This window comes from Vulpes lagopus, chromosome 10, assembly GCF_018345385.1.
Source record: "Vulpes lagopus strain Blue_001 chromosome 10, ASM1834538v1, whole genome shotgun sequence".
NCBI lineage: Eukaryota > Metazoa > Chordata > Mammalia > Carnivora > Canidae > Vulpes > Vulpes lagopus.
In genome coordinates, this window is record NC_054833.1 from 2407969 (window position 1) to 2432328 (window position 24360).

Below are 24360 nucleotides of genomic sequence, written 5' to 3' on the forward strand. Positions count from 1 at the left end.
GGTGGGTAAAGAATTTTCTCCAAATTTTCTCCTGTGCTCCTACTTCCTGTCCATGTGAGATTACAAAGCACTTGAGAGCCAAACCCAGCCCAGGCCAAGTGTTCTGGTCTTCTCTGTGCAGTGAATAAAAAGTGATTATTGGCAACTCCTACTTTTACACAAAGTCACCAACCAGGGCATCTGTGAATTATGGGAGGAAGCCCCCCACCCCACCCCACCCCTGTGGATTCCATTAGGATCTTGCCCTTCTCTGCCTTCCTCACCACACCTACCCTAAGTTAGAGAAGTGGTTGGCCTGTCAAACCATCATGTAGAACATTTCAAAGATTACAACATAAAAACAAGGACCAGTGTGTCTGTTTCCAGCTACAGGTTTATTTCCATGACAAAATCAATTTGTAGAAGTCACAGGTCTGCCACAGATGCCAGTCACCACTCAGTCAACAAAAGCCCACAGGAAAGCGCAAACAGATGGACTCAGCTACCCCTGCCTCCCTGGGGGCTGAGGTAGGACAGCAGAGCAGATCCAGCAAGTGAGCTGACTCTCTGGGGAGGACAGGAAGCCCAGGGTGGGGGTGGGGGGACTGACACAGGCACTACATGGGAGGCTTTCAGTGTGGTAGGAAAATACCTTGCCCTTAGAGAGAAGGCCCTCGGACCTCTCCCCTTGCCCAAGAATACCACACCATTTGTTAGAAAGTTCACTGTGTGTCCCCAACAGCAAAGCACAGATATAGTTTTGCCAGCAGAAGCACAGAAGCATCCTAAGAGCAAAAGGCAAAGCATTCTGGGGACTAAGGGTTGATTTTCAGCCCGAGACACAAAGCCAGCTCAGACTTCTGAATTTTTCCATCCTTGTTCACATCGCAGTGATGCAAAAGAATCTCCCGGAATTTATCAAGATCCGCTCCACTGATGCTGGGCTGAGGACAGCAAAGATACCACGTCAGCAGGCCAGCCAGTGGTGGCCCAGCCTTTCATGCCGCCCCCATCCCCTCCATGCCCACTACACTTAGGGGACACCCTGCCTTCTGAGAGGGGCTCCAAGGAGACAGGCGCTGTGGGGTGATCCCATCTCCTCATCCCACCAGATAGTGCCAAGTTTCCTTCTCAACCTTGCCATTTGGGCAAGAGACCCTCTAGCCCCACATCCTTTCTCTGCAGCTCTTATGGAAAGCCTGCCTTTTTAGCAGCTGTGATAAACATATTTGGTCTTGGAGCAGGGGATTGTCGCCCCAGATTCTGCCTTGAGACATGGATAAGGGAAGACCCATTTTACTCTCTCCCCAGGGGAAGTTTGCCTGCTTCTAATTTTTAAAATGTTTATAATGAATGAAAGTCTAAAGCATTATGTGGCTGAGCTGTGGACGTCAGATTTATTCCAAGGGATATTTATGGGCCAGGAAGGAACCGTGATACACATCAGATGGGAAAATAATTTCCATCTCAAAATGCCTGCAAAAGTGAGTATGGGTGAACTAAGTGATTCTCCCCAGGCTACTTCATTTAATGCTCATGATAACCTTGGAGTAACCCTGGCATATAGATTAGGACACGGATGCTCAGACTGCACTGTCCTGCCAAGCTAGGAAATTACAACAGCATTTCTGATCCTGAATCTTCTGCCTCCAATTAAATGCTCAAACCCCCAGTTGACACTGTTCTACTGGAGAGGTGATGGACAGACCTGCTATATGAAGGCTCTGGGTCCAGATGTAAAGCCCAGGTCCATGGAGAGAGGAAACCCAGCTCATTGGATTCCAAATCCCTTGATTACTGGGCTGGTCTCACCAAGGAGCACAGGGGGCTGCTGTGTGAAGGATTTGGTTTCAGAAGCCCTGGGAAGCTGTCCCCATGACTCAGCCCACCCCCAGGTTACTTTGCTGCCAAAGAAATCTCCAAAGACCTCTAGCGGGAAACGAAACTGTTCATCCTTCAGCTAGACAAGCTAATTTGCCGTATTAAGACAAGCTAATTTGCACTGTCCCAGCAGGGTAAGTGAGTGACATCAAGTCTATCCCTGATACCAGGTTTTAACTGAGGGAAGGAAGGAGGGCGGAGAGCAGCAGAACAGTAACCTCCAAAGTGGGCAATTTCCAGGGAACATCAGGCCAGGAATCTGGGGCCAACGTCACTGCCCGTGGAGGGTCCATCAGTGATTGGACTAAGAGGCTGAGATGTCATACAACGTCAATACGTACACTTTGTTGGGGCTCACCAAGATACTCTAGGTGTCAATGACAGGCAGGTATGGGTGTGGTCCAGGAAGTGGTTTAGAAGTCCTGAAAACAACAAGCTGAACTCCATGACTCCACAATGGGAGTCTTTTCCTTGTACAGTGGCAAAGTGGGGACCATTGGTATCAGCATCCTCAACCACTCCTGCCACATCCTTTCTCCAGTTAGCAGCACTCTGCTCCAGGATCCTCCTAGCAAATTCTCATGTTTAGAAAAGACTTGGGTGGTAGTCATTTACACATTAGCATGAATTAATTTGCCAATGTATTTATTTTCTTCAAGCTATTTTAGCTTTTTTTTTTCTGATTTGTTTTCTGCAAAAATAATTATTTCCTTAATGTGAGTGGAAACATTTTGTGTGTATGTGTTGGGGGAAGGGTATGAATGTAGGTGTATATAAGGGAAGTTTCCTTAGACCTTTTGAGTTATGCTTTTAATGTTTGACAACTCCTAGTGGAGTCAGGACATGTAAACACCACCGTTCAATGATGTTTGGACCATCTAAGATCACTGGGGGCCTAATTTTTAATAGCAAGTCACCAGTATAAGTACATACAGGTTCCAAATCTAAGAGTTCTACACAAATTAATTCTAATCTTCAGATCAACTCAATGAGGTTGTATCTACTATCAACTTTTAATTTATGGATAAGAAAACTAAAACACAGAGAAGTTAATTAGCCTTCCCACTATGACACAGCTGGTACATTTCAGAACCAGATACTAACTTGGGCAAGCAGGCCCCAGAGCACATCTCTTTAACAGTACACTATATCATAGCCATTCATTAAAAAATGCATTTTTTATTTCTTATCCATCTCATGGGAAGTGGTGAAAGTGGATCTGGGGTAGTTGACTAAAAAGTGCTTATCTACCCATCCTTGAATCCTGGGACTAGGGGAACTTTTGGGTCTGGATCTGGATCTGTCTCCTTGTGCTTGCCTGTGATAAGTGCTCAATTACATCCATGGAATTAATGAGTGTCTCCAAAAGTGGTCTTCATGTTTTCATCATGCACCCTCCCTTTCCTGTACATTCTATCTCTCCTTAGACAGCAAAAGCGAATATCCAAACCCTCTCCCCAGATAAATCATTACCAGCATTCCCCAAATCTCCATGCTAGAGTCCGCATCAAGACATCAAGGTCCTGCCTACTCCCCATTCTGACCCCTAGAGGAACTGTTATAGCTTTGATGGTGGCAAGTGGTCTTTACAATAAACCTCTTAATGATAACTCTTTCTATCAGAATATTTAATTAGCCAAAACTTCAATCTCTAGCCATGCAAAATCATAATGTGTTCTCTCTGTCTCCATTTTGCTATTTATTGGCCATACTGGTGTTCAAAACACCAAGTTGACATATAGAGGCCAAAGGTATTGCCTTAGATTTCAGCCAGGTCCTTGTCAGCAAGCCTGGGACATTTATTCTAATTATCATCTGTCATTGCATGTTTTACAATGAAAAGGAGGGAGTATGTTGGTGGTCTTTTAGGATCATCCCCTCTTGCTAATCCTCTCCTTGTCTATAACAGAGAAAAGCAGAAGGGGTGTCTACCAGGAACAAGAATGAATATTGGGGACCCTGGAGGCAGAAACTCTCATCCTCCCCAAGCAGACAATCTGGTCATCTCTGGCATCCCATTTATTTGGTTTCCAACATTACCATTCACATGTCTACTCCTTGGTGTGATGGAGCTGGGCATCTTAATTGTCTTGTGCCTTAAGCTGTAGATTCTCATGCTGATTTTTTGTGTTGTGCCAAAGGACTTACAAGCTTTTTATAAATATTGTGCAGAAATTATTTTAACTGATCTCACCATCCTGACAGAGGCAACCTTGGGCACCATTTCTCAAAGATCAGGGAAAGGGGTGTTCTGGTCACCAGATAATCTTGTTAATACAGATTCAACATATGTATCATACATAGTTGTACAAGAACGAAAGACTATAAAATAAGTTTAATTTGAAGGTCATTATTTCAAACATCAGGGATCCTGACCAGATGCTACACTTAAAACTGAGCCAGCCCCCTGCTGACTTCATGGCATGCTCTGGTAATTGCTTTTAAAACATCTTCCAGATATTGGTTTGTCTACTTGTCCCATGGTCCTTTCTAATAAAATTAAAATTAAACGGTCACAGGTGGTGACTCTAGTTTATGAACTGAGATATGTCAGATTTACTCAAAGATTTTCCCTTGACAACATTCTTCAAATGAAGTTTTTTAAGCAACCTCCAAGACTGGGAAAGATCCAATATAGGTTTGCACCTCAAGGATCTGGCTTCAAAAGAGAACATTAATAATTAAATACTTTTAAATACTTTTTATCTCAACAAATCAGCCCTGACCAACTGCTTTTGTACTACTGACCATGGTCTCACTTAGTCCTTGGAATCTGGCTCTCTTAAATTGGCTGGTACTTAAACTGAGAGGTACATTTTTGTGGCACAAGAAGACCCACCAAGCTAGAGGGCCAAGGACAAGAGTGATGGGGATCCTCTGGTTTCCCATGGAGGTGATACAAAACTATCAAAGAATGAGGTAAACACATGTTCTTGAATGGCCTAGTATTTTTCCCTTCTTTTTAACTTTCTCCAGGAGAATGTCTTCTTTACTCTGTTGCTGGTTTAGGTTTTCCTTCCATATCACCCAGTAACTTTTGGAAGCCACTGCCAAACTCGGTGACAATCAAGAGTCTGTAGAGATATGCAACCCCCTGGGCTGTGCACTTAGGCCATCAGTGGCCCAAGTTCCACTGCGCAGAGGAGGCTGCAATGCTCTGAGAAGCAGCCCCCACCCCATCCCATGCATTCTGTCAAAGGCAAATTAAAACTGCAGTTTAGGAAAGCCTACTGCCCCGCGACTTTAATGTCCCGTAGATAATTGCTCAGTTTCTATTATAGAAATCATTCTGGCATTAAATAAGTAGTAAGTACAGTGGGACTTTCCTTTTGCAAACAATGCAAAAGGCACGACCACACCCATCCCCATCATTTCTGTCTGTGCAGATACCAGTGGAGTCTCCAACAGGAACAGCTCATGAAGGCAAAAAAGGTAGAGGCAGGGGACCAGTTGGGATGGGAATAATAAAAGTTAGGAGGCAAAGAAGACACCAATGTCATCCTGAGTGGAAGTCAGAAAAAAATCTCATCCAAGCCTGCTCAATCACAGAATGTAGACTTCCTGGAGATGTATGCAAAAACTGGTAAATTGAAGGGAAATGCTCTGCCACAAAACTCCATAGTTTGGTTGTTGTTGTTAGAGAGAGAGAGAGAGAATGTATCACAGAGAGAGAGAGAGACCAGGGAGTGGGGAAAAGGGGCAGAGGGAGAGGGAGAGAGAGAATCCCAAGCAGGCTCCATGCTCAGTGCAGAGACCAACATGGGGCTGGATGTCATGACCCTGAGATCACTACCTGAGTTGAAATCAGGAGTCAGACACTTAACCAACTGAGCTACCCAGGCACCACCAAAAATCTATAGTTTTTGTTTGTTTTAAAGCTTTTTACTTATTCATGAGAGACACACAGAGACAGAGATAGAGACAGAGAAAGAGGCAGAGACCAGGCAGAGGGAGAAGTAGGCTCCATGCAGGGAGCCTGACATGGGACTTGATCCCAGGTCTCCAGGATCATTCCCTGGGCTAAAAGCAGCACTAAACCACTGAACCACCAGGGCTGCCCCAAAACTCCATAGTTTTAATGAGGTTTTCAAACAGGTCTCAGATTCCAAAGCCAGTTAACAATTGCTTCTCTATTTTGTTGCCTTCTGGGCCAATCAGGACAGAATCATTTTGTCCTGTACTGTAAAAATCTCAAAAAATCTCTAAGGATGTGAATGTACTAAATTTGGTGGCTATGCAGTCCCAAAGAAAAGGAACAGTTGCAAAGTGGCTGCTTAACTAGATCAGTCAGCCCTTTAATACAGTTCACCAGGATTCAAAGAAGATTGCTTGTTTTAAACAGTCTACACTGGGGTCCCTGTGTGTCTCAGCAGTTGAGCATCTGCCTTTGGCTCAGGTCATGATCCCGGGGTCCTGGAATTAAGTCTTGCCTCAGGCTCCCCACAGGGAGCCTGCTTCTCCCTCTGCCTGTGTCTCTGCCTCTGTGTATCTCTTATGAATAAATAAATACATAAATACATAAATACATAAATACATAAATACATAAATAAAATCTTTAAAAAAATAAAGTCTATACCACCTAAAACAGCTTTATGATCTAGATTATAATCTAAATCCTATCACTTCAAATCACAACAATGTGTTGATAATTAGCCAAAATTTTAGGCTAGAAATTAAAGTAGCTCCTTAGGGGCTGCAGGGTGGGTATGTGTGGAAGAATCCCAAAACAGGAATGATTTCATGAAATTATTAAAAGTCTTAGGTATTCTAATAACCAAGTCCAGGGGAAAAGCCCTTTCTGTAATCAAAAAATAAAGCAGAACTACGTACAGCTGCACTGTGCTCCTATGGTGAAAGAGATGGTTTTTATATGATGGAAACAAGAAGCTTCTATGGACGCTTCACTTAATTGAAACTACAAATGATCCAAAGAGAGAAAGGGAGACCTATCAGGTCTCACAGAAGCTCAAAGGTTGTTAAATCGACTATGTCCCCAGATTTTGTCTCTATCATTAATTTTCAGCATTTACTGATTCTCAGAAATAAACAGTGGAATCAATCATGATGGCAACCCCAACCCACGATGAGAGGAATCTCAACAGCCTTGGGAAATCACCTGCACAAGCTCCATCATGTCTTTGACAAACCCATCCACTTCTGGGCCTTCCAGAGCTCCAGTTTTACTCTGCAAGATAAAAGTCAGGAAGCTGAAGAATAAAGTAAGCAAATTGTCCAAATCAGTATTCTTTTGTGATTGCAAACAGGTTCAGAAATGGCACATTCCAGTTAGGTTTCCTGTGCAGGATGTGAATGTATCACAGAAATTAAAATAATTAATTGTAAATAACAACCCCCATGTAAAGAAAGGGGAAGCAGTAGTTTTGAATTCTGTGACTCTTGCAAGGAGCATTAATGATACATACCGACTTCATTTGCTTCCCTAATATCAGGCTTCAGTTCAGACAAGCGTTACTTGCACATCATATCAGTCCTTTGAAGGATAGGCTGATATTTCTTTTATTTCACTTTATGATTTAGCAAGGACTTGATGATTATTAAAATACACATTTTAAAGTGAGAATGTCTAGATTGAATGAGTATTTTAGAATTACTGTTGGGCTGTACATTAAACCCTTATTTTTTTCTATTCATTTTATAAGAACATCTATAAATTGCAATATATATTAAAATATTTCAGTTTTTCTCTAAAGTACCAGTTATAACAACTCATCCATTCATCTTTCCTAGTTTTCTTCACCCTGAACCTTTAACATATCACTTTTAACAAATCTATTCCCTTAGTGTATTTACCAAACACCAATATAGCACTCACTCCCTGCCAGGCACCCTTCTAAGAGCTTTACAAATATGAAATCACTGAATTCTTGCACCAATCTCATGGGGTAGGTATTGTTAGTGTTATCCTCATCATCCTAACTTTACAGATAAGGGAAATGAAGTACAGGGAGGTTAAGGAAGCTGCCCAAGGTCACACGATCACACCCAGGTGATCAGTCCCAGAGGCTGTACACTTAAATACTTTGCCACCCTGCCTCTTCCAGGTAATGCTTCTTTCTACTCAGATTGCGGCACACACAGATGTCCAGTCTGGTTAGTTTCATGATGGCATCTCTTTTGACTTTTCCTAACTTTCTCATTTTTCTTCCTTCTTGCATTACCCTACCTTGTCCTCAAGAAATGCAATCTCCTTGCCATACCTTGTGCTTTAGAATTTTTTTTTCTCCTCTCTAATGAAGGACCACATAATCCTACAAAAGAAGTGGCTTTTATGTCAGCCAGGGCTCACTTAGCCTATATTTCTTTGGGCTGGATATGGTTTTTATTTTGATTGTTTGCTTTTGTTTTTGAGCATACTATTCTAGAGATCAAGAAGGAGAAATTGTCTCCCAGTTTGGAGGCAAATAGAAAAAAAAATGTGATTTTATTCTCTTCTCAACAATCAATACCCTTTTGTCCATTTTAATGTAGTCTTCAGAGCTTTACATAGAGGCACCTGGGTGGCTTAGTTGGTTAAGCACCTGCCTTCAACTCAGGTCACGATCCCAGGGTGCTGGGATCGAGTCCTGAATCAGGCTCCCTGCTCAGTGCGGAGTTTGCTTCTCCCTTTACCCCTCCCCTTTGCTTGTGTTCTCTCTCTCTCTCTCTCTCTCTCTCAAATAAATAAATAAAATCTTTCCAAAAAATTTTTTTTTATATTTACATAGAGAAGTTGTGTGATGTAGCAATGCATATGTGGTCTGTGAGTTGGATGACCCCCACAAAGGGGCTAAACAAGCTTGCTACCTAAAAGTGGTCTGCACCACACAAAAAGATATACTTACAACATCATAGTGGGCAAAGATTTTCTCGAAGTCCCTCTTTCTTTCTTCGGTAGAACAAGCCTGTATGTGGAGAAAACAGTCCACCAAGGGGAAGACTCAGTTGTACAATTAATTCTTCCAGGGTCATAGACAACCTTTATAAACTTGGAGCCAATGACCTTTAATCCTATGATCCCAACAGAGTCTTGAAGGTCTCTAGATAATGCGAGACAAACAGATGCCTTCCTTTTTTCCCTCCCTCTCAAATTTATGGAGAGGCAAGCATGACACAAGCCCACCTAGAGAAATGTCACTACTTACATCCATCTTAAATTGGAGAAGGAAATTCTCCTGAAGAGCCAAAATCCTAAATGGAAAAGAAAAAGAAAAAAAAAAAAAAGAAAGTAATTTACATGATGACCTGTCAGCTCTCAGAGGCAAGTAAATTCATAACTCTGGTATGAGGAAAGGACAGGCAATTTCCAGATTATTCTGGAAAATAGGGTAGGTTCTTGAAAAATAGGAATTTGTACATTATAATTAAAAAATTAGGGATCCCTGGGTGGCGCAACGGTTTGGCGCCTGCCTTTGGCCCAGGGCGCGATCCTGGAGACCCGGGATCGAATCCCACATCAGGCTCCCGGTGCATGGAGCCTGCTTCTTCCTCAGCCTGTGTCTCTGCCTCTCTCTCTCTCTCTGTGACTATCATAAATAAATAAAAAAATTAAAAAAATTAATTTGTAGAGACTTTCATAGGGATTAGTAGTCACCAAAGAGAGACTTTTAAAAAATCATCTTGGTGAAAAATGGCAACTGAAAACTCTCCCCTCCACAACGACAGTGAGACAACTGGCAAAAAAAAAAGTAGTCAAAATAACTTTTTCAAATTTCTAGAAATTAAAGTCTTATTACAGAAATCTGGGGAGTGTTTATTTTGGAAAAATCACTAAATTTTGGTAAGAACAGTGGATTTTGTGGCATTTTAACTTGCTTCATCTTTCTCCTCTCCTCAGCTCAATGGTATCCTTGAAAATGAAGAGCCCATAGTCCCAGGGAAAATGAGCATTCTATCCACTGCTATGTGAGCAGAACAGAGTTGGAGCCCTTTCAAAACTTGATTCCCAGAGAATTGTCATTATTTAACTTCTCTGACATTCTCTGAAAGACCCCACTTGCAAGGTGCAATAAATGACCTTATTTTGAACTCATCTAGGAGGGAAAGCCTTCTGCCTGGGAACATTTGTCAAAAACAATTAAAAACAATTAAGATCACAGCTGACCAAAGTGGTGGAATAAGTTTAGGTAAACCGGAGCGCATGGGTGACCTCAGCTCAGGTCATGATCTCAGGGTCTTGGGATCAAGCTCTGCATGGAGCCCCGTGCCAGGCTCCATGCTCAGTGGGGAGTCTGCTTGTCGCTCTCTATCTGGCTGGCACCTCCACTCATGCTCTCTGTCTCTCTCTCTCTCAAACAAACAAACAAACAAACAATTAAATAAAATCTTAAAAAAAAAAAAAAAAAAGAAAGAGTTTGGGTAAACAACAGGCTAACTAAAAAGCTTATAAGGAAAATTTAGGGGAATGAGATGTCCACAGGGGTTTTTATAAGCTCTGACATATTCCTGGGAATCTAGAAAGCTGTAGACATGCATAGGACTACATCCATTCCCAGGGCTGTATGTAGGCACAGAAAAGACGTCAGGAGGCTCTAAGAGCTCACCAGTGGCTTATCATTAGGCTCTGTGCAAGCAGGAAGTTAAGGCAAAGGCAGAGTTGTAAACTTCCTGGCTGCAGGTAGAAAATGTACCCCAACTAGTACACAGGGCCCCTCAACAAACATTAGGGGGCTTACAAGAAATCTCTGTTGGATCATTAACTAATCATTAGGCTAATGAAGCAGACTTCAGTGTTCACATATGACAAAGATACAGATTTTACAGGATTAGTTTGAAAAAGTCACTAAGCAAAAAGACAACATTTATCAACCCGTAAGAAATACTAAAGGGAATTCTTCAAGCTGAAATGAAAAGAACACTAGGCAGTTGTTTGAATCCACATGAAGAAATAAAGAACCTCAGCCCAACATGAAAGGCCATGTATTGTACGATTCCATTTATATGAAATGCCCAGAATAAGCAAATCCACAGGAAGAGAAAGTAGATTAGTGGTTATCAGGGGTTGATAAACAAGGGTAGGGGATATTTTTCTGGCATAATGAAAATGTTCTGGAATTGGGTAGTTATGGGTAGTGATGGTTGAATAGCCTTATGAATATACTAAAGTATACCCAATTGTTCAGTTTAAGATTGTTATAACACATAAATGATACTCAATAAAAAAAATAGTCCAGGTTTTATTTTGGAAAGCAAATGTATTTCTGTACTTTCTGCTTAATTACAATTCTACTTCAATAGAATACAGTCAGTTTCAAAAGACTAAGGTGTTGGGTTTATGTTTCATTCATAATCCTGCATCCACAATACAGAGAAAGGCAGAAAAAAATATCATGGCACAATTTGAAAAATTTTGTTCTTCTGGATGCCCAGGGTAAAAAGAATTGCTCTGAGCCAAGTAGAGGGTAGAATATCCTGGAACTCTATAAGGAATCCTGTCCTTACCAATTGGTTGGCACCAAGCAGCCTAAATTATGTTGCCAGCTAGAGGACAAATATTTGAGAGGCTCGTCTGTGGAGTAATAGGGCTGCATTCCAGAGCTGGGAGTAGAGAGAGGAGTCCCTTGCATAAATGTTTTAAGACCTTTAGGTCATTCAGTTATTTCCTTATTGCTGCTGTGACAAATTAGCACAAATATAGTGGCTTCAACAGCACAAATTAGTATCTTACGGTCTAGAAATCAGACACTGCAACAGATTTCACCAAGCTAAAATCGAGGTGTCCACAGGGCTGCTTCCTTCTGGAGGCTTCAGGGAGAATCAATTTCCTTACCTTTTCTAGCTTCTAGAAGGTGCCTGTATTCTTTGGCTCACAGCCTCTTTTTCCACTTCAAAGCCTTCAAAGTCTGACCCTCTGTTTCCTTCTTCCACATTTAAAGGACCCTTATGGGATGCCTGGGTGGCTCAGCGGTTGAGCATCTGCCTTCAGCTCAGGTCATGATCTTGGAGTCCTGGGATCAAGTCTCACATCAGGTTCCCCACACGGAGCCTGCTTCTCCCTCAGCCTGTGTCTCTACCTCTCTGTGTCTCTCATGAATAAATAAATAAATAAATTTTTTTTTTAAAAAAAAAGGACTCTTGTTATTACCTTTGGGCTGACCTGGATAATCCAGACTAATCTCTATAAGGTCAATTAGCAACTTCAATGCATCCTTCGTGCATCCTTGCCATGTAACATAAAATGTTCACTGGTTCTGGGAATTCGGACATCTTTATTCTGCTTACCCCAGTTGTCACTGTCAAATTCCATATCAAATTGGTTTTGAAATAATGTAGTAACTGTTTTGTTGCTTTGCATCTCTGTTCAGTACTAAGTCAATTCTCCCTTCAGTCCACAACTACTCATCAAAACCTCCTCTATACATAACACTCCACTGTCAGAGTTTATGCATACTTCCTATCTTCTGGGTAGGATCTAGTAAGGCATGTTTGGCTTGCTGCAGGTAGGGATCTTTTGGTAATCACAGTGACCAAGAGGACATGACAGAGGGGAGGTGACCTCCATAGATGGGGGCCAGGGATGCTAGATGTGCTGCACTGCATGGAAATTTCCACAGAATGGGGAATCGTCCCATATCTCACCTGACTCTGGAATGTCCCAAGAGCATTCATGTGTGTACAAATCCTGCTTATAATTATATGAACCTAGAGCTGAATTCCTATTTACGTTAAAAATCCAGGGTATTTTTCTCAAGGTATACGTAATTTACTAATCTTGTAAATTATCTGTATAGTATACTGAATCACAGAAGTTGAGGGATGACTGTACTTTGTTTCATTTAGAACTCTTTCAAGATTTATTTATTATTTATAAAACTATATCAACGGGAACTGAGTTCCTGACACGAGTTGCCAAAAGGCTATACTCGTATCAGTCAACAACTTAATGGACATATTCGTGGTAATTTTACACCAAGATGTAAACAACGACCGCTCAGTTGTCTTCCCTGTTGTTATATCTACCCACCTTATACACTGAAATACACCTTATAATTAACAACTGTTTTCCTTTATTTTTCCTTTATGTGTGATAGTTTGTGCATTACACAAACTGTTTTAGCATTATCTGCATAGGTAGATTATATTATCTGTGGATTTTATTTCAGGAGTAAACAGCATTATTAACAATAGGGTAGAGAGCCGCTTACAGTAATGGCACACTCCAGCCTCCAGAGGGCGCTCAAGGCTCCTCAACTCACCACCTCTGAGAAATGCCTTGAGTGGGGTGAGTGGGTGCTTTTGGTGACTGGAGCAAGGGAATTAAAAGCTCTTGTTTTCATCCAGATTGCTATGTTTTGAGTGAAGCTTTTAGGTGCTTTGGGTCTTCACGTTAGGACTGGTTCTCTCACACAGTTCTCAGAGTAGCTAGACTGATCACTATTTGAGAGGAGGCTGAAAGAATTGTGGGAAAGGGCACCTGGGTTATTCAGTCAGTTAAGCATCTGACTTCGGCTGAGGTCGTAATTCCAGGGTCCTGGGATTAAGTCCCACGACTGGCTCTCTGCTCAGAAGGGAGTCTGCTTCTCCCTCTCCCTCTCTTCCTCTCCCCGCTTATTCTCTCTCTCTCTCTTTCTCAAATAAATAAAAATCTTAAAAAACAAAAAAAAAGTATTGTGAGAAAGTTGAGTGGGACCCAAGGGATACAGCCAAGACCACAAGAGCAGAGATTCCTCAGTCCTCAGTCTTTGGGAAAAACACTTTTGTCCTCCTCTCCATGCCTCTTCTCCAGCAAAGTGGCCAAAATTGGGATGAAGGTCCTGGGAAAAGTAACCAAGGCAGATCCACAGGCTTCCTCACAGCAACTATGAGGCTCAGAATAAAAGACCATATAAAATTTTGGGGTCAATGTCCTGGTCACCACTACAGAGAGGTTCTTCCTGAAGTGTCCCCATTCGATCCCCTGCTGCCTAGAGAGGAGGAGGTAGCTGGTACAGGGTTTTGTGATTCTGAACTCAAGTTAATATCTGTGTGTGACATTAATATCTATGTGTTAACTCTTTGCTGCTGAAAATCCCCCCCAGTCCTTGGACTTCCTCTCTCCCAGCCATCCATGCTTGTGCCCTGCAGCCTGTAACTGCCACCCTCTATCACTGTCCACACTACAACTCTGTCCACCCCATCCTGAGGCACCTAGTATCACAACTGCTCCCCGCCCCCCAGATTAGATCCATGTATTCTGGATCAAATGATTTTTTTTCCATTTTGTGGACAACCACACGTTGTTTTGGGGTCAGCTAGCCTTGAGAAGACATGATGACATGCCCATTGTGTCACAACACTGGACTTAAAGACAGCACAGGTACTGGGCCACTTCTGCTGTTACCTCTATCCTCCTCCACTCTGACCCTTAGGTGCTGAGGGCCCATGGAGGCTCCACCAACACGGAAAACCAGACAGCATGGCTGGCATCTGGTTCAGTCGTCTTCTGTCCTCAACTAACTGCTCAGCATTCCCAGAGCCAGTGAATGGGATTCCAGACTTATTTTTTCATGGGGTACTTATGTGAGACCAGGAATGTCTGGCCTTTCAAGGCAGGGGCTGGCCCATGACCCACCTATAAAATGTTATGAAAACTCCGTATTGTGCACTGTAGGGGGTGGGGAGGGGGTTATTATCTTTACAAAGGAATCTATCATCCCAGAAGATTCCAAACAACTGCTGTTTATTTGGCAAGCTGAGTCTGTTCTTCAGGGTTTCAGGCAAGATTGACATCTGCTTTCAATGAGAAGAGTGTACTGTTTGTGGAACCCCTAGGACAATGTGTCTGAGTCATGCCACCATTCCCATGCTACTCACCTTGCCAAGTCATTAAGATCCAACCGGCCATCCTTATTTTTGTCAAAAATCTTCATCTGGAATGCAGAAGGGGAAATGATTGTAAGAACTACTTGTAACAGGAATCCACTTTGAAAATTACCGAAGTACTTTGCTATTTTGCTCTTCTGATTCCATAGGTGTCTAAACTGGCTGAAGCTGTCTGATATCACAGAGTACTCCCTACAGAGCACAGAAGAAATATCATTTTTCCATTGAAGGCAAAAGTCCTTGAGAAGAATGTGATTTAGGGGAAAGTGTGCCTCTCTAGGCTTCAAGGATTGTAGGAAGGATGAGAGGGACAGGCAGAGACCGGAGAGTCAGGTGGACAGATGTGTGACCTAACTCTGCTGGAAAGGGGATTCTGGAGGGAGGAGAGCACTAGCTGAAGAAGGACAACATTGAGTGGAGGGAGTTGCTGTGGCTTAGCCTCCCTGAGACACTCTGAGCATCCAAGGATTCGGAAGATGGATTGAGAGCCATTGGACTTTGCATAGAGCTGGCTGTGATGGGATGAGATGATGCAGGAATATAGGGTGGAGGTGGACCCCTGAGCTGCAGGCTGGAAAGAGGTTGTGTCATAGGGAGACACTTAGCATGTCTGACTCCATGTTGCCTCTGTTTCCCTTCTGCTGTGACCTATGGCTGACAAACCTCTGTGTAGCCCTGCACATAGGCATGTTACAACTTAGATTTGCAAAAACCATTCTTTCCCCAAAACCTACTTCACTCAAGGAGAGAAGGAAGCACATACAGAAATAACAACTCTATGTTTAAGATTTACAGGGATGCCATGGCCAGGTTCCTATAAGCAAAGATCAAATAACCAAAGATAGAAAAGTTTCAGCACCTTCTTTGGACCACTGTGGCCTCCTGGACATCTATAGATATCAGTTACCTCTTAACTCCAACATCCTACTCTTCTTCCTCTTCCTCACATAAAAGAAGCTCATATTTCATGCTAAGGGAAGATGCTCTTGGAGACAACAGTCTGCCATCTCCTTGGTTTGCTGACTTTCTGAATAAAATTGCTTTCCTTTCCCCAGTATCTTGCCTCTCAATTTACTAGTCTGTCATGTGCCAAGAACATGTGGACTCTGCTGTAGATGTGGCAGAGAATTAGTGGCTTGCATCCAGCAAGAGGTAAAGGATGGCTGCTGGATTAGCCTAGACTTCCCAATGAGCTAGCCAAAGCTAAGAGCATGGGTTATGAGTTCATCACAGACTTCAACTGTGAATACCAGCAAGGTAACAACTGAGTGGCCAAGAGGCATCAGCCTAAGGGGGGTCAGAGCTTTGTGCCCAGAGACCTTAGCTCCACCACTTTCACCATTAGGGCCAAAAGCCACTTTTCTCTCCTTGATGCCATTTTTTTAAATAAGATTTTATTTATTTGAGAGAGAGAGAGCATGAGCAGGATGGGGGGGGGGCACAGGGAAAGAAAGAAGCAGACTCCCCATTGAGCAAAGAGCCCAATGTAGGACTTGATCCCAGAACCCTGGTATCATAACCTGAGCTGAAGGCAGACGCTTAACTGACTGAGCCACCCAGGCACCCATCCTCGATACCATTTTTGCAGAAGAGTCTGGGTTGGACAAAGATGATTAAGATATCTAAGAGGCCAAGCTCCTCCTTTTGTGGAAAGACTTGGCATTAATCAAAGAGACTATTTAAATTATTATCGGAGGAGGTTTTAAATAAGATTAAAAATTAAAATCAGGAAGCCAGATTAGTTTAGGCAAAGTGGAAGAAAGGCATTTCATGGCATATTTGAGTCTTAGTGTGAGTGAATTTTCACATTTCAGTGCAGCAGATTATCTCTAAACATATTTGTAGGAAGATATTGTTCAGAGGAAAAGATGGAATGAGAAAATCTGAGTATATGTAGCAGATTTTGGTACTAAAAAATGTATCCATCCATCCTTCCTCACTTCTTAAATCCAGTTTCTTTTTGATATTTGAAATGGATTTAAAAGCCCATTTCCCCAAAACTTTAGATACAAAAATGTGTATTACAGATTATATTAAAATGCAAGTTATATTTTTATACATTTGGACATATTATACATCCAATCATGTCCCTTAAATGTAAATTCTATATCCAGTAAAAATCTGAGAGCAGTACACTTTGCTGGAAACAGTCATGAGTTATTTCTCATGACACCACCATTATAAAAGGTTCTATTTTTAATACAGAGCTAGATTATCTTGAGCTTTAAGCAAGTAGTAACATCTCAAAAGATGTGGGCCCATCTGCATTGCTACGTGAATTACTCAAAGGGGAAAATTCCCTTTGCTCAAAATTGGCTTGAGGAAGAACTGAACACCAAGGTGGTAAATCATGCTTCTACCCATCAGAAAATTGGCTAGATGTTTCACTTAAGTTCAGAGAAGTGATCTGAGTCAGAACTGTGAATTGAGGGTCAACCCCATTAGCTGGCAGAGCCAGTCATGAGGCTGGTTAAGGTCACCGGCAGAGTGATAGTGGGCACAGAGGGAAGAGCATGCTTCATGTCAGCCTGGATCAGAATGCTGAGTGCCTCCACCAATGGGAAGGAAGCAGCTGGGAAGCCAGGACCAAAGTAGAGGATGGGACAAGCTTAACCTCATACGTCTGTTTGCTATGGTCTCGGATTTTAATTTGCTGATTTACAATAGTTCAAGTTCCATGCTCTAATTAGGTACATGAACTTAAGAGCTCCTACATGCATTAGCTTACATTTTTAAAAGCTCAATATTATCTGATAATATTCTATTCAGACTGCTAATCTTTCCCCCTGCCAGGTACAGGCAGCATCTCTCAATTAGATGTCATAATTGGATTTTGTTAATAGGCTGTTTCCTTCCTTGTCCAGAACATTAATTAAGAGTTAGAAGAAGGTGAGGTCTGCAGACCTTGACTTTTCTCTTATGATTGGATGCTCTGCTGTGACCTCATTCATTGTTAATGCTGCAGATCCCTTTCAATTGTGCCAATCCTTATTTGGGTTCATTTGAATTCATTTAGCAAGTTTACATTTCTTTTTTTTTTAAGATTTTATTTATTGATTCATGAGAGACACACACAGAGAGAGAGAGAGAGGCAGAGACACAAGCAGAGGGAGAAGCAGGCTCCACGCAGGGAGCCTGACATGGGACTCGATCCTGGGTCTCCAGGATCACACCCTGGGCCAAAGGTGTCGCTAAACTGCTAAGCCACCTGGGCTACCCTACATTTCTTAAGTAAAGCATTTGATGCTAAACCTTAGAACCAAATCTGTAATGTGGTGCTGCTATGACTGTATCCATTGCTCAAAAAAATCCATTAAAGCAGCAGTAAGGTGATTTCACACTTGGTGTGTAGTTAGACTAAAGTTTTAAAATATCTTTTGAGAATTTTGAATTTGTCTGTTAGTTCACACACAGGTCCCTAGGGTAATGTAAAGAGTCTTAAAAAAATAAGTGATTTCACACTTGGTGTATAGTTAGACTAAAGTTTTAAAATATCTTTTGAGAATTTTGAATTTGTCTGTTAGTTCACACACAGGTCCCTAGGGTAATGTAAAGAGTCTTAAAAAAATAAGTTCAGTTCCCAAATATACTCATTGGAAAAATATAAGCTGCCTCTAAATTTAAGGAAGACAATTAAGATAGATTGGCTATAATCTCATTGAAGTCATCTGTCTTCTGATTAGACTAGGTCTTAGGATGGAAATGCTCATACTTGAATCCTCAACACTTGCCTATCACCTCAGGGCAAGAACCAGTGAGGGGCCATGTGGAGTTTGATCATGAGCCTGTCTTCATGGGACAGGTTGGAATGAAAATCAATGCTTACTCACAGCATGTGGAAGCAAAGAGCCACGTTTGGGCAATGAAACAGACACAGAATAACAGGACAGTCTTGGTCCATGGGCGGTTCTCAACCCAGATAACTCAAAAGTTGGGTGAGACCACTCTGGTCTCCCTAAGCTACTTCACAGGATTAATTCTAAGCTTCCAGATCTGAGCTCAGAGCCATCCAACATTGCACGTTGTCAGATCTTCTTTGGCCCAGGGCATCCCACTAGAAGAGCTGCCACCCAGGGGTTTTTAAAGATTGAAACTTAAAGGCCGAAGAGAGCGCCCTGGGCAAGCAGGGTTGCTGGGCTGATGCATGACGTGCAGAATCCTTCCAGCCAAGGATTGGCTTTGTGAGCAACACCCATGTCCTTCAAGCCCCTTCCTGTCCCTTATAATGGGTTGTTTGAATGAAGTGACCCTGGGGACTCGATGCAGGCATAGTTCTCTCTCCTTCCCCAGCCCCTCCCCCAGCTTATCAGTGCTCTCTCTCCCCAGAGCACTTTTGTAGAACCCTTTCTGGTTCCCTGTTGTCTTCCATTAATTTGTTTCCTACTTTGTGTTTAAAAAGATGTCAGTTCTTAAGATGATTCATGAGGAGAAAAATACATTTTCCTAGCTAATAAATTCTGGTGTGGCTTGAGTGCTCCTGTATTATCTTTAAAAATATTAAGAGAATCCTAATCTCCCAACATGGTTTTGTCCTCACCTTGCTCTTCACTTCCTTCAAAGGAATTGTCACCTCTTCTTGTTCTCTCAACAGAGCTTTACTCTTCCTCTTTTGAAAGTTTTCTTTTTAATAACTTAGTATTTAAACTTTCAGACATGATATTATGGTGGAAAAGATAGGCTTTGGAGGTAGATTTGGGTATGCATTTCCACTCCATCCTTCTTATATTTGACCTGTTAAAGTCTATAATTCTCCATTTTTTTTCATCTGTAAAATAAGAACTAAAAAATAATTATCTTTATGAGGGTGCTGAGAGAACCAAATGAAATGTTTGAAAAGTGCTTTGCACAATTATTACAAGTAAAGTACTCAGTACTGGAATAGAAGCTCACTATTTTGCAGTGATAATAAGACACCACATTTGCTCAGTGGAGAAGGCATCTTAAAACAATGCAACTTGAACTCTGTCCATCTACTACCTACCTTCTCTTGTCCTTCCTTTTCTGAAGCTCTAGAATTGTGGCCTCCTTATAATCTGCCTTGTTTTTTAAAAGTTAGGAAAACTGGATCTCAAGATGAGATTGCTGTTTTTTAGGAACCCAAGGCAAAATTGAACTCAACTTGTTGGTCTTTGGTTTAGGGCAATGACGTGTACATTTGGAATGGATTGGAGCGACCAGAGCAAATTTTTTTTCCCTCCTCTACCAAATTTTCCCTAACTGGAAGACTCCATACACTCAGGGACCATGTCTTCCTCAGTAAGTTCTCCCTAAATATTTGTTGAATGAATGAACTCCCATCTTTGGGTGAACTAGTTTGCTAGATCATATTCTGACCTGGAAGAAAAAAAGCATGAAGAGAGTGAGGGTTTTGGAGGACATGCTGTGAGTCACCTTGAGAATCTACTCTTCAGCTCAGAAAAAACATTTCACATTCAACTAAAAGAACACAGTAATGTGAATTCTGAATCCACAGGGACTTGTGGCAGTCCTGTCCTTCTCAGATTGTCTTTTTATGTTTGCTCTACTCTGCCTCCTCCCCCCACTCCTGGTACCTGGTTTCTTCCCCTCCTACCTCTCTCTGGTAATCAGCAAGGGGCTCCAGCTGCCCTGTGTCTGCCCCTGGCCTCAGCACAGCTCACACCTAATAGGAGGAGGAGACCCAGACTGGATGACTGGATGACTGTCTACAGAATGAAGGACCCCAGTGAGTGCCATAAAGGATCAAGCTCAGCACTTCCAAGCACTCCTTCTGGCTCTGTCCTAGAGGTGGACGTGTGTTAAGGAACACAGGTAAGGGAAGCAGGAGGGTCCCAAGTGCAAACTTTGCTTTTGTCATCATGGTTTCCTATTTTAGCTGGCTGTTAGGCAACCTGCAAATTCAATTTTGACTATTTGCATTAAATAGCCTACTGTGTGTCTGGCCCCATTGGAGGGCTGTGAAAGCAGAAATTAGATGCTTCCCTTGCCCTGGAAGAGTCATCAGTTAGTAAAGAACAAGACCCACAAACAAGTCATGTCTGTTGTCCTTGACTGTAGTCACTCATCAGGAATTCTAATGATGATTCCCCCTTCCCAATCTCAGATATGAGAACTCATATCTGCTAACCCACTTCACTCCATGCTGCCACCCTGTTTCACCTGGATGGCAACAGTAGCCTCTTAACCGGCCTTCCTGACTCCCTCCTTGACTTGTTTCCCAGCTCTTCTCAGCACAGCAGCCAAGTCATGGCATCTTCTGCTTCCAACCCTCTGGTGGCTCTCTATCTCCCTCAAGCTCAGTCCAGAGTTCTCACAATGGCTAAGAAGCCCTATATGGTCTGACCTCTGTTAAGTCTCACTGACTCTGCCCCAGCCACATGGGTGTCTTCCTGTCCTTGAAGATTACAGGCATACTGCTACCCCAGGGGCTCTGTGCCTGCTGCACCTGTGGTTCTTCCTTGAGTCTCACCCTCTCAAAGGGTGAAAAATCACACCTCTCTAGTCCTTCATCCTTGCTACCTTGCTGGTATGGCTATCCTTCAGCCTTGTTCTATGTGTTCATTTTTTCCATAACACTCATTACCCTCTGTCATGTAATATAATTTATTATTCATTTTGTTTATTCTCAGTTTCCCCTTTGTCTGTTTTGCTCACTGCTGGATCCCCAGGACTAGATGAGTACCAGGGACAGAGCAGCTAGTGGGTGCATATTTGTGGGATGGGTCAAACGGATGGCTGTGATAGGAAGATAGCAACATGCACAAGGTAGTCTGGGCACACAGAGGAGAGGCACCTGTGTCCACTACAGAAGAAGGTGACAGAAAGTTTTCTAGCCCAAGATAATGTCTAAGTGAATCCTGAAGGAAAAGCAAGAACCAGGAGAAGAAAAGTGGGGACAAAGTAGTTGAACCACATTTAGAAGCGGGAAAGAGGCAGTTTAGCATTATAGTTGGAGCCCGAGGAAAGCCCCTCCGAATCAAAGGCAAACAAAGGAATACTAGGAGCATGTTGGAGATTTGAAATGAGGGTATTTCATTGTTGGTGCATGTTTTTTAAGTTAATAAAACCAAGGTAACAACAGCCAATGCTGACACGGTGTTAAATCAATCACTGGAAAAGTGCTCAGCTGGAAACAGTCTGCTTGTCATTCTTTGGCCCAGGCAGTTACAGTGACATCACTCTCATCACAGTTCTTATTCTGCTGACAGATTTCACTGGGAATCAAGTAGGAAGAAACCTAGTGATCTCCCTGTGGCTGGGAAACTGCTTCCTGCTTCCCAACCACAGGGACTTCCCATTTCACTCTTCTGTGCCGAGTACATATTTACTCAAGATTTCAAACACCATGTCGCATGTTATTAAAACAGATCCAGAGTAAGAAGCCAAATTATATCCTTGATTGAGATCCTGACCTGGGGTTTGATTCTGTTCTGGGCATGAGCTTCACTTTTGTCCAGACCATTTTACAAGTCCTCACGGTCAAGGGCACCTTCCTCCTTCTCAGGGTGGGTGTCCACAACTGGGGGCAGCATTTGGATAGAGTGCCGGAGGGAGAGGCAAGAGGGGCTCAGGGCTGAAGACTGAGGCTCACCTTCCAGTTTAACTGGGGCTTTTGACCAGGTAATTCAACTTCTCCCAGTTACCTGATCTTTGCAGTGCATTTAAGAATTCAACTTGGTGGTGACTCAGTCACTCACCCTTTCGAAGCCTCCAAGATCAGATATATAGCAGATATAGCATGGAATAGCATGAACAAAGCCAACCCTGCAGAGAAGTCATCAGAAATAATACCATGTTTGGAAACATCACCTAAAGGCCTCAATAGATCAATCTAATGGCACACATTTTATGGGAATACACCACCTCTTCTCAGTGGTATGTGTTCCTTACCGTGCACCAGGAAGCTCAGTAACATGAATCTAAGTAAGAACTCTTCAGGTAATATAGATAACAATCTTACAAGTAATTAAGCCTTCACTGGCAATTTCCTTGCTTCCTAATTGAGAAAACTATGGAATCTGATTGGAATGGAGCAAATGTGTGGGGATAGGAAGGTGCTCGGAGATGAAAGGCAGGGAAGCCAGGTTGTTGACAGGTTTGATGGGTACCAGGAAAGATGCATCATGTTACAAGCTGAAACAGAAGGTGAGATTGAAGTTGCCAGAGGCAACTTCTCCCACGCCACCATTTTCCAGGGACCTGTGACACCAAAATAATCTCAGGGTCATTCAGGACATGGATGCCATGAGGGGCAAGCAAAATAATGACAAGGAACACAGCAAGTGCCACAATAAAAGTTAATTCATATTATGTCCCAGACACCTACCAAGTGCTTCATATGCATCAGCTCTCTTTGCCCTCATGGTAATTAGGTCCTATTAATCTCCCATTTTATGAATGAAGTAAGTAAAATTGAGAGGCTTTGACAATCTCCCAAGGTCACAGCTAAGAAGTGGCAGAGGGAGGACACACATCTCCTGTCTATCTGACTCTCAATTGCTCTAAATCAACACACTAAATGAAAAGAACTGTCCACTGTGGTAAAAATGGCTCCCATGTGCTTGGTCCTGATTGTTTAGGTTTCTGACTGTCCATGGTTTACCATTTTCCGTGTGACTTCAAGTAGCATTGAGGTCATTGGCTTGCTGCCTGGTAACCTAATGTCACCTGGACTTCCCAGGTCTCCCCAAGGACAGGTGAACAGCTTTTCCTCTCAAACACATGCAGTCTCATCCTCAGAGAGGAGCTAAAGCAGCTCAATTTTAGCCAATATTTTGAGAGTTGAGTTTCTCTTGGATTCATTTTATCTACAGATGTTCTGTACCACTGTTTCTGGACCCTGGGGAGGCAGCAAGGTAGCTGCCCTCATGGAGGTCACTTTGCTCAGTTACTTACCATGATGCCAGTATATTCTTCTAGCTTAGCCTCAGAAATGCCCTTTTTGTGGTGGAGGAAGAGGTCTCGAAGGAAATTCTGTGACATCAAGAGAAGAGCCACATCTTATATGGGAGCAAATAAACCACAAAGACCTCAAGAGGCCTTATCTAAGGATTGTGTTCATTTTTTAAAAGGAGAATATAAAATCCTTTTAGCAAGTAATAAATCCAAGAATGGAGGGCTGTCACTATTTAAAGAGAGTTCATAGAACCCAGAGAATACCTCCAGGCATGGAAAAAGTGTCAAAAACTGTCAATTATGTGTCTTTCCTAGAGAGAGCAACATTACCTGTACTTTCTAAACATTTTAAATACACATACATTTTTTAAAGTAACAAATTCAAATCCATGTTTCTTGGGCCTACAGAAATTAAATTCATGATCCATGTACATCAGGTTCCCCAGTGATGAATAAGTCCCCTGCACCCAGTAAGAGTTTCCAGCAACACTTACAAGCAACTCAGCCGCTGATATAAAGCCACTGCTGTCAGAATCATATTTGCGCCAAATCTGAAATATATGAAAACCATGCATCCATTTATTAATCCATTAACCATGTAAACAAGCACAAACCCGAAGAGGTAATGTAGGACTGACACTGAAGTCTCTCCTAGGTTATCTGCTGACTCTTGAGAATGCAGCCTGCAGCTTTATTCCAAGATTGTACACGAGGTAGACAGGAGACAAATCCTAGAGCCCATGCAAAGGTGGGAGGAGTCAAATTAAGGCACCTGCATAAAACTAAAGCCCCGAATAGCAATAACCTTAATGAAAGGGTGAACCCCTC

General features: G+C 42.4%; 1 protein-coding gene across 1 annotated transcript in view; it reads right to left on the minus strand.

The window, feature by feature from the left end:
* Nucleotides 1-361: 361 nt before the first annotated feature.
* The window catches only part of SCGN (secretagogin, EF-hand calcium binding protein), a 36040-nt gene continuing 12041 nt past the window's right edge, over nt 362-24360 (minus strand). Inside the window, exons 5-11 of the mRNA XM_041771985.1 lie at nt 24027-24083; nt 23533-23610; nt 14650-14705; nt 9003-9048; nt 8703-8762; nt 6977-7045; nt 362-923 (exon numbers count right to left, since the gene is read on the minus strand). Coding sequence (XP_041627919.1) covers nt 795-923; nt 6977-7045; nt 8703-8762; nt 9003-9048; nt 14650-14705; nt 23533-23610; nt 24027-24083 — 495 coding nt within the window. The 3' untranslated portion in view covers nt 362-794. The remainder of the gene's footprint in view (nt 924-6976; nt 7046-8702; nt 8763-9002; nt 9049-14649; nt 14706-23532; nt 23611-24026; nt 24084-24360) is intronic.